We start from the raw sequence: 22,217 nt of genomic DNA, 5'->3' as shown, positions 1-22,217 counted from the left end.
CTTTGTCTTGAATAGTTTTTTTTTTTTTTTTTTTTTTTTTAACCAAATCTTGGACCTTGGCATGGTCGTTTGCAAGTGGGTTTCACAAGCTTTGGCCTTGCTGTTTCTTTCTTTCAGTTCAATCTTTGCTCTTGTTAGGAGAGCTTCACCTCGTTGGAGTTTTTCTTTTGGTTCCTCTTCAGATTCTTTCTCCAACTGCTCTCTGTGCTTGTCTCTACACGAAGTTCTGCCAGGGCATTTTGGAGTCTCTCAACTTCCTCCCGAAGTTGTAGGTCCGTTCCGTCCTTCCGTCCGCGTCGGTCCTGGGTCTCGAGGAGTAGCTGATCTAGTCGACTCTGCGCGTGGTCCTGGTGCCTACGGGCCTCCTCAGCATGGAGCTTCAACGCTGCCGTTCTTGGCTCAGGGGCTGCAGGTCACCGTGGCTTTAGGCAGGAACGCAGTCGTCCTGGTGCTCGATCAGGTCTCGACGTGATCCCAGTGGCGGTGGGGCTGGATGAACGGGACACACCGCTTACTGTGGGCAAGAGAGAGACAACACAAAAGAGGCCAATGCAAGTCCGTATAGGGTGTGGTGCTTATAGCCATATGTGACTATTTAATTGTGTGTGCAATTTTGGACTAACTGGTGCAGCCAGTTAGTGGAATCTAGGCCTTGCACCTGTTGTCTTGGCCGTGAGCGGCCAGGTTGGGCCAATTTGTGTGGGTGAGTGCCGGATTTAAATAACAATTTTGACAGTGCGGTAGCCTAGTGGGTCATTTACTGACACTGGCGGCTGATCGTCAATCTATTATTCAGCTTTCCTTGATGGCTCTCATGGGTTCTGTCTTTAGGTGAACTGGAAGAAACTAAACAACAGAACAGTAGAGTAGAAAAGAAAAGGGCGAAATTTCCAAGAATACTAAGACGGCACGAAATAAAACAAAATGAGAACATGAGAAGAGATAGATATGGAAAGGCTCTAAGCTTAATACCAATGCTAGGGTTTATGACAGGGCCAACGAGTGAGGGGGCGCTGTTGAGCTATAAAGCCTAGGGGAAAGGTATGGCTTAAAAAGGGAGAAAGGTGTGGCCAAACACTTAAATGACCGGGAATATGTATATTCTAGGGCTTGCCATAAGTGAATGGGCTTACTTTACTTACTATGCCTGGGGTGAATCGGGGTCGCTTCAGGTGAGAACCGATGGTGAGGTCAATCTCGCCGGCGGTCCCTGGACACTCGACCGCGGTGTTCCCAGATCCTCGTCCCTTGGTACCACGGTGCGCCCACTCAAACAGCGTTTGACCTTTAGCATAACTGGGCAGCACTCAGGTAAGTTTGGTCAACGGCCAGACTGAAGGGTTGAAGTTGGGTTTCCTCTGAAATCCCTTTGGAGTCCAAACGGAGGATCAGAGTAATTAACCAAAATGCCCTTGAGCGGTTCAGTTGGACTCGTTGACTTCTCCCTGGAGTGCCCGAAATGCTTAGTCTGCTGCGTGCCGCCGCCAATGGTACGGAGACAGAGGTGTCTGCGATTCACCCACGACCGGTGTCAGTTACGCAGGCCAGGTGACTCCACTCACCGGAACCCAGCCAGAAGACAACCGGAAATTCACCACAAGCACTAGGGGAGGTACTACCTGTGAATATATAAATGGCTAACAAGGAAAACGTGACATCAGCTTAAGCTTAAACTTGTTTTAACCAAATTCAAATAATTCTGTAAAGTGAGTGAGGTAAAAGACTATTCAATAAATAGTACTAAAACATAAAATGATGATAATGTTGGTAATTATCAGAACAATCATTGAAAAAGGGAGAAGTGGAATTAATTAAATTAATCTATTCGGAAATGGAGCCAAAGGAGAAGAGAGAGAGGAGAGCCAACTTATGAGAGTGCCCAGCAGGGGGCGTGCTACTGATAAGTGGCTGTCGCAGGCTGAAAAGAGAAGGCTTAATTTAAATTCAGGTTCAAACTTGCTTAAACCAAAATTTAAATAAGTGCAGGGTATCAGACTGGTATGAAATGGAAGAAACCAATTGATAAACAAATAACAATAAAAAGGGAAGAAAAGAACAGACAAGCAAAAATAACTCAAATTGAAACAATGAGAAAGAAAGGGAAACTGACTTAGCAGGAGATGTCCCAAAAGGGGTCCATTCCCCTTAGGTAGCATCACTGGCTGAAAGGAGAACTTAATTTAAATTCAAATTCAAACTTTGTTTAAACCAAATTTAAATAAGTGTGAGAAGTCATTGAACCCGAAAGATTGAATGACTTCAAACAATAGCGATAACAGGAAATAAATGAAAATAATTATAATAGTAAACAAATAAAATAACGAGAGTTCGCTTGAGAGAGTTTAATAAGGCAAACATCTGCAGACGTCCACAAGATGGCGTAGTGGAGTCAGGCGTGGGTAATTTGAGAGGTGCAGCACACCTAGCGGGCTGCCCCCTTGTGTTACTAGGAGGTATTACACTACCCAAAATTAGGTGATTATGAAGCTTGAGCGTCCGACAATGGGGAGGGTCCAGCTTCCTAACGCAGCAATTTAACTGCAATCACAAGTGTGAATAGAATTTGTTTTCAAATTTCCTTTGTGCCAATTTTGAAGCACAGAGTGTGTGGACGGATTTATTTACCGCATATACACACAAATGTAGAACAGAGCATTTTCTCTGCAACAAATTTTAACGTGATCAAGGTTAACATAAAATACTCCCATTCACACATCAAGCAGATACTGGCCAGCAGTTTTTTTTCTGGTTGATTTGTGCAAGGTGTGCGTTCTGGTTAGCTATGCCAAAACTCCACCTAAGGGGGTGAGATCGCTAGCGATTTATAAGGCCTTTTACAAAACGAATAAGAGGAATACGCTCAAATCGTCATCACGCTGGGAGAAGATTTCTTCGTTCTAACAGGTGGCATCACGCACAGGTGGCATCACGCACAGGTGGCATCACGTTGAAAGAAGATTTCTTCGTTCTAACAGGTGGCATCACGCACAGGTGGCATCACGCACAGGTGGCATCACGCTGAAAGAAGATTTCTTCGTTCTAACAGGTGGAATTGATAATATTAAAATGTTCTGCAAAATAAGTTTTTTTCCCTTTACAGAGACAGTTTTAATATTATGAACTGCAGTTTCTTTTTAACAATTAACAGTGACCAAAATGTTTGACCAAAATAGACGCTGTTAACATAGGACTAACTGAAATGAGCTTTGGGCTTTTCAGTTACAGATACGTGAGTTCGCGATTGCGACTTGTCTCACTGAAGCGCGCATATAAGACAACAATTAACACAAATGATATACGCATAAAATTGACAAAGTTGCTCACAAAACAGAGTTTAGAATGTGCCCGTATTCTCCACCAAAAATATGTAGTGTCTTAGGGTTACATATTATATTTAAATCAAAAATTAGCTCAATAGGGAATTGTGGGTATTAATATTTAGGGATTTATGATCAATCATAAAGGGTTATAATCTAATCACCAATCTCCAAAATCACCCAAAATGGGAATACCTCACCTTGGTATTTATGCAATATAATATATATATATATGGTCAACAACAATTTATTGTAATTAACTACAGATATATCTATATTAAATAATCACAGAATAACCTCAAGGGAGTTGATTCAAAATTCCTCTCCGTTCCGTTTAAAGGACGAGTGGAGACTCCTTATCCACTCACCAGGTCTATTCTTCCTACCCAATTTTCGGGAAGCTTATCCCTCTGGCCACAAAGGACAAACTTTCCGAGTTATGGTATTAATTAAAGCATTCAACGATGCTTATAAGAGCTCGTAGCTTAGATCTGACATTAAAGGGACTCGTGTTCCGTGAGCAAACAATGACAATCAAAACGTGGATATCATGGTTTTAATGAAGACTAATACTACGATTACATATGACTAAATAAAGAATACATGTATTTACAGAATAGTGGAAAGTAAAGCGGAGGATGGAAAGGATAGAAATAGAGGAAGGGCAGAGGAGAAGGGAAAGGAAGCAGGCTAGGATCGTGTCCGATCCGACACCTTCCCGAACCATTAGAGCCAGCAAGAACTATATCACCTTAAACAGGGGTACAATCTTAAAACGCATCTAAATTTCGGTAGAATTGATACTTGCATGGTTTCTTGGTGTTGTGTTAAGCAAGATGCGTGCGTTAGCGTTTCTCAGAGTTTCCGTGCGCTGACGCGCTCTCTCTGTTTGGTTCTTCCGGAGCTTCGTTGGTCCACGGGACTTTTAAAGGTGTTTGGGAAGGGAGCATCTTGAAAGAGAAAGTTCATCTCGTCCAGCTAGTTCCTCGGTCTGGTGGAGCGCGCCGCTGACTGCGTCGCGGAGCGCGTCGATCTTCAAAGGAAACATCAGCTTGGCTGGACCGCGCCGGCTCGCAGGTCGAAGCCCGCGAGCCGCGCTGATGAGATGGGAGGAAAAGGAAATTTGTCTCGTCGGGGTCCTTGGAAGTTGACTGAGCCCCGATATGCTTGTGTTGCTGTCTTTTGAGATCCATTAAACTACGCCCACTTTCCCGGCGGCAACCAATCGTTGGTGTGAATTTCAGGCGGGAGAGAGTTTCTTTGTTCTGACTTTATTACTCAATGGAATGTTCTTGCCGGGAGCCAGAATTAGTAAAGTTTCGCTCAAAAAGGGCTAAACCTACTAAAAGGTACATCTCATAATCATCTACTTTGCACCACTGACTGGGACAAAGAAAGAGAAACCTTTAGACATCAAACATGCCTGTGTTTAAATGCATGAAAGACAGTGTATCTCTTTTACAGAGCCATTTTGAGCATTTAGGATTAACATCACACACACATACAAATATATACTTTGTGGTCAACATACATATAACACAAGGGTCATCACATATTTCTGGGATGGTTAAATTAAAGGCTAATATGAAGAGGAATACTTGTGTGTGTGTGTGTGTGTGTGTGTCTGTGTGTGTGTGTGTGTCTGTCTGTGTGTGTGATAGGAATCTATTTGAAGTTCCTCACAAGGTGATAACGGCACGGCCTGCGTTGTCTCTGCTGGTCGTAAGGGTGATAGTGCGGCCATTTGGCCAGCCTCAACTGGCACCACTACACTCATTTATATGCTAATACTAATTCATAGGCAGAGCTGTGCAAAAGATCTGCATCTCTGGTGTTTCTCGAACGACCCACCACTTTGATCTCATGTCAAGAGCGACTCCAGACGCTACAAATGTGTAATGTAGCTGTCTGTGAACGTAAACAATCTGCAAAGTTGTGAAGTCGAAAGTGCACGATAAATAAAGTTATTGGTTCCAAAAAGAAAGAATCGACTCTGAAGGAGCCTAAAGGAGTCTACATTGTCCTATGTTCTACATTGTCCACCCGCGAACAACTTGATCTGCCCTCAAATGCTGTGGCTAGCTGCTGGTTCCTGTTGTGTGCATGTCGAGAAGGCGCTTTTTTCTGCTCTGCAAAAGGAAATTCTCTTTGTAAACACTTTCAAAGGATGAGGATGTGAGGAGTCAGTGGTCAAAATTACCACAGTGATACAACATCAGTATAAACTTCTGACGATTGCTTCTCAAATCTCTGTGAGGTCTAAATGGGATTACAAAACGCTTATCCATTACAGATGGGACAGTACGCACTTTATTTGAACCAACTTGCTCCTCAGAATCACTAACCTCCAAATATGACAAATTATCGATGTATATATTTTCTACTGAGTGTTCAAAATACATAGTTTTGTGATGCTGGGTTAAAAATAACCCAAGTTGGGTTAAAAATGGACTAACCCAGCAATTGGGTTGTTTTAACCCAGCAGTTGGGTTAAATGTTTGCTTAAAACAACCCAATAGCTGGTTTAGTCCATTTTCAACCCAACTTGGGTTATTTTTAAACCAGCATTTTAAGAGTGTAATTGTGTATGTGTCCGGCTAACCGGCTAATTCACGTTATTACTGTCTGAAATAGTTCTGCTAATCAGCTGTAGGCCCATTATTACCTAAAACTGTGTCTATTAAAGCAGATTGTCTGTCGTTCTTACAACTTTGAGTAAAGATAAAGGATGGAGCAAGATTTGTTTTACAAACTTTAATGTTACAACAGTCTTTCATCGTTAGTGCTGGGCTAACGTATGCGCTGTTGATACAGTTCCAGCATGTGCACCGCAATAAATTAGAAATATACACATTGGTTTGTTGATGGACGTACACTTGTTAATGCTGATGGTGAGGAATTACAGTTGCAACATCTCATAATCTATGACAAACTGAGTAGTGTATCATTGAGAAACCGTCCTTGCGATGGAGGTTCGGGTTGAACTAGTTCTTCCAATATTCCTTCCTCAATGAACTCATGCTCGGATTGATATGGTAAAATCAACGCCATTTTTACTGTCTTTACAGTGTGTACAATCTCAGAGCTTTAGAAAACCTCCGGCGCTGAAATTCAGTCAGGCCCAGTTCTACGGGGGTGCTAGAGCAAGCACCCTCAAACGAAAGCAAAAGCAACCTCAGTTGATACTGTAATAATATCGGCGAAATATTTGTGCTCTGGAAAGTGTCAAATGCATCTATTTACAGCATGTTTTGCAGCGGTGAGTAATGTAGCCAATCACAGATATAGTTGTTGATCTATTGAACATGAGTTAATGCAGGCTAGCGAAACCTCTCATTAACAAGACACGATGTAAGTAAGAGATTTATTGTTGACAACTTCATTTTTATAACGGAATTTTGTGAGATTGCGATGAACTGACAAAGCAACCGCATTTTAGTGATCGTGATCTTGGCTCGCTTTCGAGGCTAGTCTGTCAAATTCATTGAATAAAACTATTGTTGCTAAGAGGACCGACGGCCAATTGCTTGCTGCAAAGTTTCTGAAGTGATATCTAAATATAAATGCCACTCAGCACGAGACAGATATATCCTCCTGAGACCCAGAATAGAGGTTTTGCCTCTGTAGAGGACATTATATTTTAGCGTTCTTTCTCTTGACAACATGCACAGTTTTAAGTCTGGATATTCTTATGAAATATGAGACTTATGAAAATATTACACGTCTTTTTACATGACATATTGTCCCAAAACACATTAATATGCAAATTAGATACAGTGTATAGATGCATTGCATAGAATGGGAATGGCATATGGCCATGTTTACACACATATTCCATAAAGTAAAATGGTATATCAAATTATTCTGTTATATCTTTCATAACCTTGAGATCCCATTGTTTATGTCCATTCATGTCTTTTAATTTTCTCAATAATTTTGATTCTGGTGTCCTCTAAAGGGCAGAGGATATAGCATATAACATAGGAATTTGTTTTTTAATATCCATTTGTTTTTTTATGCTCCAAACAATGTAATGACCTAAACAAATTCTAAATTTGCAAAACCCTGTTTTTCTGGTTCTCAGGAAGATGACGTGTTAAAATACTAGTAACGCATTAAAGCAATGTAAAGGCAAACCAATAGATTAATAGACAAACATTTGTAGCAAAATATTTTTGAAATTCTAATTACTGGTAAAAGTGAATAGTAAATAAATAATCATACATTTCTCACTGTACACTGCTATGGTGGAGCTGTTGCTTAGCCTATCTGAACTTTACTAGAGCACCCTCCGTAATTTCAGAAGCACCCTCAGTGATTTGATTCTGTAATCCGGCCTGAATTCAGTTAAAGGGTAACTAAACCCTAAACCAACTTTTTTTAGTTAATGATCTGTAATACTGGGGCTTTATTAATGCTGTTCATTGATTCGAGTAAATGTTTTGACATTTGAGTATAAAGTGTTTTAATTCTATAAAATATGGTGTAAAACCGCCAAAGTGCTGCCCTCTTAAGGTTGAATGGTGGCTACTGCAGCTGAGTTTTCCTATTGGACGTTGTGGTACATCGTGACGTAGGATGGTACTTCCAACGGCTCACTATCCGCGCCCCTGGCACGAGCTCACCACGCCCTCAGAAATGTTTCCCCCAATCACATGATGAGAACGGCTTCACTCCAGTATGAACTGTCATATTACACGAAGTAGAAACATTATGAATGAAACTGACTTGACACTTGCTTTAACATTGTATTGAAGAAAATACGGTTAAATAATGCAGTTGCCAGTACACGTCAGGCTTTTCTTGCGATATTATTGCTGCCCGTCATATGTACAGATCATTTTCATACATGAGATGCGCTTTCAAACCCTGACACGCAAGTGGTTGCCGCGGACGCGGTAATGAACAACAATACTGTAACGTGCTGGCGTCTAACTTATTTGAGGAAATCTGTTTATAATAGGCTTTTAGGTCTGAACTTATTGGTCCTGCGCTGCTGCGCTGATTCAGTGAATTTGAATGAAAATACATCGTATGTATATCAGATATCTGATCTATTTTTAGTGGCATTCAGTGTAAAAGGATTTGACTGTTCATAGATTAGGTCAGTTCTCTTGCGCTGCTGCTTCACTTGTCCCCTCTGTCTCCGCTGGGCATTTTTCAAAATTTGCCAGTGGGTGGAGTTAAGCTCTGAGCAGGGGTTTAGCTACCCTTTAAGGTAATGGACATTTTGTTTCCGATGTGCGCTTTAAGTGAGTAGACCAATCACAAAAGACTGGGCCATCTGGCCAATCAGAGCAGAGTAGGCTCGCAGAAAGGAGGGATTTAGAGAGACTGCGCACATTCATGTGTTTTGGAGGAGGCGTGACTTTGGAGAGCGCATTGAAAGGAGGGTGGGATCTTATGCTTTCAAAAAAATTGCCTACCCTACCTTTAACAGCTTTCTTTATCAGTATTCATGATTATTGGCCCAGTAGTATTCATACATACCAGTTTGAAGTCCTTGCTGCATATCTTGGTAAACCACTGGTTGAAGGACAGAGCGCCCACTGCTAAAGCCAAGTCCCTGTTAACGTTTTAACAGATTATTATTAAGATTATTATTATGAAATATAAAAAAACACCAAAAATATGTTTAATATATAAAAAATGTATGAATTAAATAAATTTATATATTTAAAATACTCTATTTCAAAGGTTTGGGGTCAGTAAGGTTTTTTTAATTAATAGTTTATTCAGCAAGGATGCATCAAATGGATCAAAAGTGACAGTAAAGACTTGCATATGGTTACAAAATAATGTCAAATAAATGCTGTCCTTTTTGATCTTCAAAGTATCAATGTTTCCACAAAAAGATATTAAGCAGCACAACTGTTTGCGACATTGAAAATAATAAGAAATGTTTCTTGAGCACCAAATCAGCATATTAGAATGATTTCTGAAGGATCATGTGACGCTTAAGACTGGAGTAATGATGCTGAAAATGCAGCTTTGCCATCACAGGAATGAATTACATCTTATTCATTAAAATGGAAAACAGTTATTTAAATTTGTAATAATAATAATTCACAATATTGCTGTTTAACTGTTTTTGATGCACCCTGGATGAGAATAAGATACTTTTTTTCAAAAACACAAAAATCTTACTGAGCCCAAACGTTTGAAAGGTAGTGTATATTAAAGTTTTATATATTCAAAATTAAATATATATTTAGATATTAGAAATCATGCATCGTTTTTTTAATCTATACTTTTTTTTTCTTAATCAGAGATATAAGTTTCATTGTATACCTGCTGTCTAAATGACTGAAGTCTATGAGGTTGAACACCTGACAGTTCTGAACATGGTAGATATTATCAACATCCTAGAAACAGAAGCAACAGTTCTTAAACCCATCCTTAGTAAACCTTTGACATTTTGATTTGTGTTAGTAGTGACAACCACAGACCCACTGAACTTCCACACAGCATGGGAACTCGTTGAAGTCACACAACGCTGCATAGGTGTCCGAAAAGCCTCCTGTAAGGGACCAAAGAGCACGAAGAAATCAAATGAAAAACTTTGATATTGAAGTAACATCTAGATGTGATTGTCAACAGTCATCTAACCACATGGTCCAACTGATCCATTCACATGTTCTTCAACTCTGGAGGCAAGACTGCACAGCCGCTCTTGAAGATCAGGAGGGACTTTCTTCAGCAACTTCCTGAAAGCAAGAAAAAGATGGAAGGGGATAAAGGAAGTGTAGGATCAGTGTAAGCACATCGGCCAACACAAATTCTTTCTTTAGATTTCCAGTCAGTGATATGATATATGATATCACATTGGCACTTGATGTAATTAAATAACCAGTAGTTTAAAGGTCATGTTCCGTTTGTGGGCAGATAAATCTGTTAAAACTTTCCAGAAGAAGTGAGTCAAATTGGTGAAGACCATACCAGATTTTACACCAGATATTCAATACACAAACTACATTGTGGTCAGCACAAACGTGGAAATAACTGATGCAAGTCAACTCATATTTAATGTAGGCCTACACTTTATGCCAAAAGGGATCTATATTAGGAGAAAGGTCTTAAATGATTGCATAATACTTTCACGTTTAGCAGGTTATTTTTATTTTCTATTGATAAAGAATGTTTACAAGCTATTTAATTCATAAAATTTACTTGAAATTAAAAATCCATAATGTGATCCCACAATGGGAACCCCTAAATTATTCTATATATCTTCGACTGAATCATCGTTTTCAGACTCTTTGAGAAATGAGGTGATGTGCAATGTATATTATGAAAAAATTTAAGTGATTTTTGACCTTGGTTGTATTGTAGGAGACATCCAAAACAAAATTAGGAACCTTTAAATAGCATAATAGGGGTTATATAGAACCTTTTCTTCTAAGAGTGTAGTCTGGGTCATTTAATTTAAATGTATTGGTCAGAGATCAGAGTTGAAAAATTACCTCAACATTCCTTTGTTTCTAAATATATTTACACTATAATAATGTAAACAACTTAAACAGAAAAAGAATCTTAAAATACTACAGCAAAATTGTTAACTTTAAGGTATCTACAGTATTTTAAGAAGACAATATATGTAACTGTATTGTAAACGCTCAAAATGTGTTTATAAGTTAAAAGTATTCACTGTCTTAATTGTCTGTTTTCATTAGAAACAATATGAATTGAATTCAAGACAAAAAAATAAACTGCATAATTTATGGTGAAAAAAAAGGATGATGTCAGATCATGCACCCTATCCATGATTGCATGAGTTGGATTGGACACATTGAATTTGATAGAGTTGGGGTACTCGGACTTGGACTCGGACTCGAGTCCGGACTCGAGTCCAATTTTGAATGAACTCGGACTTGTCACGCACTCGGGTGAATTTGTACTCGGACTTGACACTGACTTGGACATTTTGGACTCGGAAAATATCCCGAGTGCAGTCGAGTCCGAGTCATGTGTAACAACAAAACCGCCATAAAACTTAGATAAGAAATTAATGAACGTCTCCCCGCCTGTGATTTTACTGCACCACACCCGCAGGCAGCATGATGCTACTATCTTATGCTTGCAGACAATACACACATCACACGGATGCAATGCGTGGCTAGGACAATGTCTTCAGAGTCAGCAATAATTTGTTTTGCTTTTGAAAATCATAAAGAATTTTTTTGCAAGAAATCCAGTAAAAAGAAGCACTCTGCGGATTGCAAATCAACTGATGTGTCTGGCACGACTTTCTACCGACATGTTCAATGAAAACCTAGAGAAATGTAAGTTGCTTATTATAATTTTTAATACCAACTTAAATCCAAATAACTTAGGGCTGGGTGATATGACGATATATATCGGATTTTTGTGTGCATACTATGGACGTCACAATTCTTAATATAATATTGAACCGTTCGGCACGGTTGAATATCTTGAATACACGCTTGGGAATTACGGTTTTTTTCTTTTCGTTTTTGCATTTAATTAATTATTTTTTAATTTTTTTCCGTTTGAAATATTTCTCTCAGTTTATTTTGGCTCTGTTTGAGTGTGCCTGTGAGTCTACGTGCTGATATGAGCCTTGCTGGTTAAACGTTTCATTCGCGTGCTTGTGCACTGTGTTAACATGCGCTGAGCGCGCGCACTAAAAGCCTGTCAAACACACGTGATTACTGGACTAAGTAGTCTTACTGCACTAATACTGTCAAATACACACAAGGTTAACATAAACACAGTCAGTTATGTCTAAAGTGAAAGAAAAATCGGCGTGTGTCTGTATATTAGATGTGTAGAGGTCTTAAATTGACAGCAGCGCAGCCTATAGTGAACACGCTGTCGCTTGTCCTTAAAGGGACAGTTCACCTCTAAAATTATGTCATTATTTACACACTCTAATTTTGTTCCAAACCTGTATTCATTTCTTCTGTTGAACACAAACAGTTGAATGGTAGCCATTGACATCCATATTATTATTTCCTACAATGGGACCAACTGGTTGGTTTCCGACATTCTCCAAAATATATTTTGTGTCCAACTGAAGAAAGAACTTTATTCAGGTGTAAAACAACTTGAGCGCGAGTAATCGATGACAGAATTTTAATTTTTGAGTGAACTATCCCTTTAATGTTAATAAAACAACAAAAGACAAAGAGAAAATCACTCTCACTCACTCACTCACTCACTCACTCACTCACTCACTCACTCACTCACTCACTCACTCACTCACTCACTCACTCACTCACTCACTCACTCACTCACTCACTCCTGACTAACTTTAGTAAATTTAATAAGAATCACTGTACATGTAATACAGTGAAGTTTGTTTTATTTTACATGTAATTGTTTTATTCAATTTCTATAGTATTTATTCTTACTTGAATAATCCTACTTGAGAAAATATATCATTATCGTGAAATAAGATTTTAATATCGCCCACCCCTAAACATAAGAAATGATACCAGAGGCATTAAACAATTTAAATACAATAAAACCGGTTAATTTGTGTTTTTCTTGCACTTGTAATTATAAAAGTTATTATAAAAAATGTTTTTTAAATGTCAATGGCTAGATGTAATAGTGGTATTTTTTGTTATATTTTATATTGCCATTGGTTTAATGGGTTGAAAGGTTAAAATATTAATAGAAGATACAAATTTACAATAGTAATTTCTAATCTTTTTTCAATTTAATTACACTCTGGACTCGGGCGGACTCGACTCGGACTCGGTCAATAAGAACTCGGACTTGAGTCCAACTCGGCCCCTTTTGGACTCGGACTTGGACTCGGACTTGGACTCGGACTTGATTGTTTAAGACTTGGACTTGACTCGAACTCAACAAAGGTGGACTCGGACCCAACACTAGAATTTGATGTCAATAGCACCATTTTTAATAAGCCTACTAACTATGCATGGTTATTCGGTCAGCTGCATTGCACTATTTGCATATTAGCATTTTTGAACCACAACGCACGACTGGATTAGATCATATTTTTCCGTAAAAGCATTGAAACCTGTAACGAATGAATGGAGGAATGAAATGTATTCTGTTGGACCAGCTGTGATGTTTCCCAGATCACTCACCCTGGCGATGAATCAGGAAAGATCTTCTTGAGTGAGGCGGTGACATGGCTGACCACAGCTTCCAGGTCTCTCACTGACATCAGGTTAAGAGAGTAGATCTGCCTGTCGGTCTCAATAACCACCTCACAAACACATAAACAAAATGTAAGGCATGATAAGTAATGATAACTAACTGGTTGGCTGATTTAAAGAGGATCTTTCTTTTGAGATAAAACAGTACTGAACCACCATTACGTGCCACCAACCGCTTGACATTTGTAGCAGTTTAAAAACCACAGGCTTTACTCATCCAAAAAAAAAAAAAACATCAGGGTTGAAAAATGACCTCAACTTCCCTGTGTTTTTCGAACTACATGTCTACATTATACTATAAACATGTAAGCAATTTACACAGAAAAAGAACCCAAAAGGCAGCGGCTATTTGCGGCTATAGTGATAGATGCTGTTTGCACTAAGTGGAACTATTCTAGTCTGGCAAATCTAGTCTGGCTATCTCCAGACCAAGCTCAATTTAAGATTGAAAATTGGTCTGGGGAGCAGTGTTGCCAAGTCTGCGGTTTTCCCGCGGAATTGGGCTACTTCAACACTGTTGAAGCGACCCCAATTATGTGATATTTTGCCCTGGGAATGCGAATTTTAGCAGGCAACCCTGCCAAAAAGACATATTTTACCCCCCAAACACAATTTTGCCAGAGAAATGCGATTGGGCTTGTTTAGGGCTAGTTTTGAGTAGCAATTGGGAGGGTTTTGTTGTGACAACCTGGCAACCCTGCTGGGGAGTGTGCTATGTATTTTCTACTGCACAAGAGGAGTGATCAACGAGCATAATTCAAATGACTCTGTACGCAATTGGATAGTCCTTCAACCAATCAGACCACAAGAGGCGTGATAAACGGGCAACGACCCATCACTTCTCTATCCGTCATCGTGTTAAACCTGCCAATAGTGCGCCATGTGGATAAGCCAGTCTGTGATTGGTTCCCGCAAAAGTGTAACAGAAGCAGTAGAAATGAATGCACAGGTTTCCAGACTGAGCTGCAGGGCAAAATCAAATCGCCGGCAGATCAGGCTGGGTTTACCCAGTCTAGCTATTTACGCTATATGCAAACAAAGTCCCTTTAAGACAAGTCAATACACCCGGCGGCCATCTTTGAAACGCCTCTCGGGCATGCAAGTGCAGCTCCTATCTCTTTGAATGGGGAAACATGAAATTCTCCAAAACTGTTCACCAAGCTTACGATTAAATTTCACATTTGAAATCACCAGTGAATTTTCTCCCATGATGAAGGGACATGTTTTTACCAAATTGACCAAATTAAGTGTGTGGATGTATCTTTCACGCTCTATGGCAGGCAGGGTGGACATATAATTACTTGACATGTATAATCTTAGTGATTTCTTAAGTTATTCACGCCTGTCGGCTGTGTACGGACGTTGTTTTGTGCCGCTATTTTGTATTGAAGTCTATGGGAAGTCTAGTTTATTTTCCCCTAAAAAAGGGGCGGTGATGAAATTGACAGTTAAATTCCCAGATAGTCCATATTGGCTTATAGGGAGGTTGCCGCTTGACTGTAAAACACACGTACAGACAGTAGCGTGTAGATCGTGCACACACAAAAACATTCAAAAGCACATAAATGTATAGTCAACACTGTTCTGTGATTTGTCAATAAATCATGGTTTACAAACTGAAAAGTTCAAGCATATATTTCTTAGTAACTAAAACCCACAGCTTCCCTATGAGTAGAGATGCTGCCAGGTAGAATGAATTCACACGCAATCATGGTCCCACTAATGCATTCATAAATGTACTCTTTACTGTACTTTCTTTGTATCTGATTTAGAATGAGCAGAAATCTGTGAGAAATATAATGACCCAAAGACAAAAGAACTAATAAAAATAAGATGTTATGAATGAGCAATAGCCTTGTGGGTAGCGCTGTGTCATATGCCATGTTTGTTCACAAGGCAGCCCGCATTCAGGTTTCAGCTCGAGGTTTAGGCTTATTTGTTCATTAATGATGTCATCAGCGAGTAGTTGACGGCGACTTGACTTTTATCACATAAATGTCGACTTTAAAAAAAATCTGATGTCACTCTGTGAAAAGTTATGTTTATTTTTTTACATGTAATACTTGTATTTGCATTGTACATTTTGAAAATATATTTTTTTATAATTATAAAGTATTATCGTTTACAGAGAAAAATCATATTTAACAATATTACACTTCCATTTAAAACTTTTGTTGTCAGTATGTTTTTTTTTTTTTTTTGGGGGGGATAAATGTATACTTTTTACATGCATTACATTGATCAAAAATGACAGAAAACTTTTGCATTGTTGCAAAAGATCTCTATTTTAAAGAATTGACTTTCTATTCATCAAAGAATATTGAAAAGATGAATTACGGCCTCCACAAAAGCATTAAGCAGCACTGTTTTCAACCTTAATAAATAATAATAAATGCTTATTGAGCACCAAATCAGTATATTAGAGTGATTGAAAATTCAGCTTTGCCAACACAGGAATAAATTAGTATATATATGCCATCATCAAAATATATATATTTTGAAATATGATATATATTGATATATATATATATATATTTTGATGATGGCATATATATATATATATAAATTAAAATAATTAAAAAATAATTAAATAATAATTAAAACAGATTGATTGTAATAATATTTCCTTGGTGAGTATAAGATATTTTTTTTAAATAAATAAATAGCTTACTGCATATTTAGGCAGAATATGTTAAAATATTATTAAACATTTTTTTAATTATAAAAACATTTGGATTGAACTTAAATAATGAATGCATAATTTATGGGGAAAATATATTGGTGTATTTGTATTATATCACAGCTGCCCATACTATATTATAAATTCACATTTACGATTATTAATTTAACAGACGCTTTTACCCAAAGCAACATATACTTATACAGATGTACAGTGTAGATTAACAAGCATCTTTAAATGTCCATTATTCTTAAAGGAACATCATCACTGTGGCGAGTTGTGGCTGTAGATCTCTTACCTTGTCAATACTGTCGATGATGATGGCATAGATCTCTAGATAACTAAAGGAACTCTCCACCTGCAGCAAGAGACAGGACACACGCTCTGACATGTATATGCAGCAAATAACACTGGAAATACGGTGACTCACAAGTTAACACAGAAGAGAATGTGGGGGTCAGGGAGGCTGGGTCATTTATTGAAACTCAAACACAGAAGTTGAGCTTTGGAACGAGTATTTTTTTCCACAGGAACTAGTATCGAGTCATGCACTTTCAGTATCTAACTGCTCTCCATTAAGAGCTAATAGCCCAAGAAATACAATCAGCTCTTAAAGGAGCTCTTCATTCCATGTTTTCCCAAAAAACCTCAGTTATGAACTCACATCAAGCTGTTTGTACTGACAGCGGCAGTCATACGAATGAAACAAATATCACTCAGAGGAAATATTACGTGTAATGGAGCTCTACTAAGAAATATTCCCGCCTACAGCACTTTGAGTTAATACTGGACGTGACCTACTGACCCTCCTGTTTCTAACCTAATGCTTGTTTTTATCTGCTGTGTATTTTCAGGACACAGTATCAATTCACTGTTCAAGGTTATTTGAGGTTTTTTTCTTGCTTTTTTGGCTCTCTGACAATTTCCTTATACTATCAGATTAAATATTTCATTTTAAAATACCTCATAAAATTAGCCTGTTCTGATGCACTGGGCTCAAAACATAGAGGGACACTTAAAGGGATAGTTCAGCCAAAAAATAACATTCTGTTATAATTTACTTAGCCTCAAGTTGTTCCAAACCTGTATGACTTTCATCTGTTTAACACAAATACTATGGAAGTCAATGTCTACCGTCACCTGTTTTTGGGTACTCATATTCTTCAAAATATCTTCTTTTATGCTTAACAGAAGAAAGAAATTCATACAGGTTTGGAACAACTTGAGGGCGAGTAAATGAATTTTCATTTTTGCATGAACTATCGCTTTAAGCCACACTTGAGGATTCAATTAATTTTCATTTGAAAAGAATATCAATAAAGACAAATTTTATTATCCATTTTCTCAAAACTTTATTAAAATTTTATTATTTTATTTAAAATGTATTTATTTCATTACATTTTTATTGTAATTGAATTATTTTTATTTGCTTATTTAATTTATTGTTTGTTTGAGTCTGTTTACAGTAAATCTAATTGTAAATATTTTTGCAAATACTTTATTTATTAACAACTTTATTGGCTATTACTGTTTTCAGGCTACATTTTGAACAATATACACTATATTGCCAAAAGTTTTGGGACGTCTGCCTTTTCATGCACATGAACTTTAATGACATCCCATTCTTAATCCGTAGGGTTTATTATGGAGTTGGCCCACCCTTTGCATCTATAACAGCTTCAACTCTTCTGGGAAGTCTTTCCACAAGGTTTAGGAGTATGTTTATGGGAATTTTTGACCATTCTTCTAGAAGCGCATTTGTGAGGTCAGGCACTGATGTTGGACAAAAAGGCCTGGCTCGCAGTCTCCGCTCGAATTCATCCCAAAGGTGTTCTATCGGGTCGGGGTTCTATCGCTCATCCATGTCTTTATGGAACTTGTGCACTGGTGCGCAGTCATGTTGGAACAGGAAGGGACCAAACTGTTCCCACAGAGTTGGGAGCATGAAATTGTCCAAAATGTCTTGGTATGCTGAAGCATTAAGAGTTCCTTTCACTGGAACTAAGGGGCCAAGCCCAACCCCTGAAAAACAACCCCACACCATAATCCCCCCCTCCACCAAACTTTAAACTTGGCTTAATGCAGTCTGGGAAGTACCGTTCTCCTGGCAACCGCCAAACCAGATTGGCATGATTCGTCAATCCAGAGAACACGTTTCCACTGGCGGCGTGCTTAACACCGCTGCATCCGGCGCTTTGCATTGCACTTGGTGATGTAAGGCTTAGATGCTCGGCCATGGAAACCCATTCCATGAAGCTCTCTACGCACTGTTCTTGAGCTAATTTGAAGGCCACACAAAGTTAGGTCTGTAGCTATTGACTCTGCAGAAATTTGGTGACTTCTGCGCACTGTGCACCTCAGCATACGCTGACCCCACTTGCTTCCACTTTGTTATAATACCACTAACAGTTGATTGGGAATATTTAGTAGTGAGGAAATTTCACAAATGGACTTATTGCACAGGTGGCAACCTATCACAGTACCACACTTGAATTCACTGAGCTCCTGAGAGCGACCCATTCTTTCACAAATGTTTGTAGAAGCGTCTGCATGCCAAGGTGCTTGATTTTATACACCTGTGGCCATGGAAGTGAAAATCATTTAATCGACAGACAGCTATACTTGATTTGATATTTTCTATCTAATGCAATGACATTTAGACACTTTTTAAGTGTGGCTTGAGTGTCCAAATACTTTTTGGGATCACTGTGATCTGAAACTATAAAATCAAAAAAGTGTAAGACAGAAGTGTAGAAACCATTTGATAAGTCTGTATGCATGTATTGGTCTTTGATAACTGCCTATTATATAGAAACAGACATATATCTAAAAGTAGAGGAACGAACGTCTCCCTAGTTAAAATGATTGCTACGGCCCTGGGCCCATATTCATAAAGATTCTAAGAGTCCTCTCAGAAAACTCCTAATTTAGCTTAAAAACTTTTACGTAGGAGTCTTAGCTTAAGAGCTATTCGGGACCAATCTGAGAGCAACTCTGAGCAAGGAAAATACAAAAACTTTTATCTTAGTGAAGAGGCGGGGCTGACCCCGTTGCTACGTATGACACAGTCTTTTGAAGACTGTGATTGGTTGGTTGTCCAAAAAGGGGAAAAAGGAGTGCTTTTAGGTATAGGGTCACTTTGAATTTACAAGCGCAAATTGTCCTATTTTACCGTTCTCTCACTCACTCACACACACACACACACACACACACACACACACACACACACACACACACACACACACACACACACACACACACACACACACACACACACACACACACACACACACACGTTTGTTTTTGTGAAATGTGAGGACATTCCATAGGCGTAATGGTTTTTATACCGTACAAACCGTATTTTCTATCCCCTTACACTGCCCCTGCCCCTAAACCTAGCCCTCACAGGAGACTGTGCAGTTCACTTTCTGTGAAAAAAAAACTTGTTCTGTATGATTTATAAGCATTTTGAAAAGTGAGGACATGGGGAACGTCCTCATATTTCACCCTCTTTTTGTAATACCTGTGTCATACCCATGTCATTATACACATTTGTGTCCTGATATTTCACAAAAACATGCCCACACACACACACACACACACACACACACACACACACACACACACACACACACACACACACACACACACACATTATATATATGTACACTGAAAAATTTAATTAAGCATAAATAATTTGCGCTCGTTTAAATAATGTAAATTTAGTTTTTTATTTTAATTTTAAAAAATGAATTGGTTTTATGGGAATTGCATGTGTTTTTGTTTAAATTGAGATCAAATACATTGATTTCGACCACTTACGATAAATTTTTTTAGTAAATTCAACAAATCATTTTTTTCAGTGTATATAAATCCTTTTATTATTTACCATGCTGTTAATTTCCTATAAGGTATTTGATTGGCTTAGAATTATAAACATTGTTCCACTCTTTCCAATTACACTGATTGCTGGCATGTCTATTTAATTGGTGGTTTGAAAGTTGGGTTTAATGCAACAAACATGATCCCTGCACGATCTAATCTATAGCGTCTTATTAAGTCACTGTCATCCATTGTCTGCAACACATTTCTTTTCCCTCTTCGTCTTTCTGCCATTTTCTCCACTGCTAAAGAAACTCTTAAGCCTCTTAAATGTCCTCATCTGTGCTCTTAACAAATTTGACCTTAAGACCTCTTTTAAGGGTTAAGATGCTTTCTGAATTACTTTTTTCTTTACTAGGATTTTTTAGTTAATTTTAAGAGTAAACGCCCACATTTCTTAGAATTTTGTCACTAGGAGCTACTCTTTGCATTAAGATTCTTTATGACTACGGGCCCTGGTCTGAGATCTGTGTGCTCTGATAGAAGAGCAAATTATACGGTTTCCCACCTTCACTGGCTGCTTGCTGAGGAATACATGAGCTCTCCATTGAGACATCACCTGTCAAAGAACAAACACACAACAGAACAGTGTAAATGAGTCTAGTGCCATCTGCTGGTACACAAAGAGAGCTCATAACAACAGGTTAGCTACTTCCTTTCAGTTGTACTCTCAAATTTCTTTTCAATCTTTGTGGTTTTCAGTTTTATGGCTCAGCAACCTACCGATAAATATTGATTTTGGTCTCAATTTTATAAGAATATTGTTTGGTAAACCAAAAAAATATATATTGTTGCCTTTTCAGTGCTTACTCATTCACATTAAACAGTGAGAAGCACTGTATTGTTCTTTGTAAAACTGTTCATTTATCACTGAAAGGGCTCAATGATAAATTATCAGTTTCACAAATGAACAATGCAGTGCTGACTGTGCAAGCAGATCCGCTGCAGAGCATGAGACATGCATCAGCTCTGCACCATGAGCAGTTTTTTATTGTGTGGAAAAAGATCACAGTCGACAGTCAAGTAATTCGGTATTACTAACTAGACTAGGAGAATCTAGAGCTTTCAAATTAATCTATGGCATTGATCATGTGACTCTCTGTACAGACAAGATGCTCTTTTCATATCCTTCTCAAATCATACTGGAGAACATGATCATCAGGGTTTGAACAAACTTATGGAGTTCATGCAGCTCGAGTGCTGCTGTTATTAAAGCAAAAAGGCGACATTCTGAAATTCAAGTTAATTTTTTCCTCATATTTGTGTTAAATTACAATATAAAATAATAGTTTTCCTTTTGTATATACTTTAAAACACTATTTTTTTCTGTGATGCAAAGCTGAAATTTCGTCTTCAGTGTCACGTGATCCTTCAGAAATCGTTCTAATATGCTGATTTATTATCAACGTTGAAAACAGTTGTGTGCTGCTTAATATTTTTTATAACCTGTGATACTTTTTTCAGGATTCTTTGATTAATAAAAAGTTTTAAAAAGATCAGCATTTATTTCAAATAGAATTTTTTTGTAACACAATACACACTACCGTTCAAAAGTTTGGGGTCAGTCGTTTTTTTCCCTTTTTTTTGAAAGAAATTGATACTTTTATTCAGCAAGGATGTGTTAAATTGATAATATTGACAGTAGAGATTTATATTGTTAGAAAATGTTTCTATTTTGAATACATTTTTAAAACTAATACAATTAACTTTTCATCAATGAATCCTGGAAAAAGAATAAAAATATATTTTAAATTGTAATAATATTTCACAATATTACTGTTTTTTTCTGTATTTTTGATCAAACAAATGCAGGCTTGATGAGAATAAGAGACTTTCAAAAACATAAAACACACACACGTGTGTCTGTAATAAAATTATACATTTCATTTTTTTATATAATATGAAGCAATGTCTTAGTATTTTTTTTCCACAGATATTTGTGTTTATAAGTGATGTGTGGGTGTGTTTATATATATATATATTACACAAACAAATAAAAATAAATATATATTCAATATTACAAAAATTGTGAGGGCGAGAAGCTGACATACCAAAACTCTGCTCTCTGCTCGTCCCTTGCACTGGTTGAGATGCACCAAACTCATGAACTGAACCCTTTGAGGCTTCAGATACTGAGTTATGCCTTCTGTAAATCAAGCACAGAACCATTTCTGCAGAACTGCA

General features: G+C 37.9%; 1 protein-coding gene across 1 annotated transcript in view; it reads right to left on the bottom strand.

The window, feature by feature from the left end:
- Window positions 1-22,217, bottom strand: part of carmil2 (capping protein regulator and myosin 1 linker 2) — an 81,920-nt gene that overhangs the window by 59,572 nt on the left and 131 nt on the right. Inside the window, exons 2-9 of the mRNA XM_079826095.1 lie at window positions 22,085-22,179; window positions 20,542-20,592; window positions 16,450-16,509; window positions 13,400-13,521; window positions 9,927-10,024; window positions 9,767-9,837; window positions 9,609-9,682; window positions 8,808-8,883 (exon numbers count right to left, since the gene is read on the bottom strand). Coding sequence (XP_079682221.1) covers window positions 8,808-8,883; window positions 9,609-9,682; window positions 9,767-9,837; window positions 9,927-10,024; window positions 13,400-13,521; window positions 16,450-16,509; window positions 20,542-20,592; window positions 22,085-22,179 — 647 coding nt within the window. The remainder of the gene's footprint in view (window positions 1-8,807; window positions 8,884-9,608; window positions 9,683-9,766; window positions 9,838-9,926; window positions 10,025-13,399; window positions 13,522-16,449; window positions 16,510-20,541; window positions 20,593-22,084; window positions 22,180-22,217) is intronic.

This window comes from Gobio gobio, assembly GCF_949357685.1.
Source record: "Gobio gobio genome assembly, chromosome: 9".
Lineage (NCBI taxonomy): Eukaryota > Metazoa > Chordata > Actinopteri > Cypriniformes > Gobionidae > Gobio > Gobio gobio.
The sequence above is the reverse complement of the archived record's forward strand: the minus strand, read 5'-3'. Positions and strand labels throughout refer to the sequence as shown.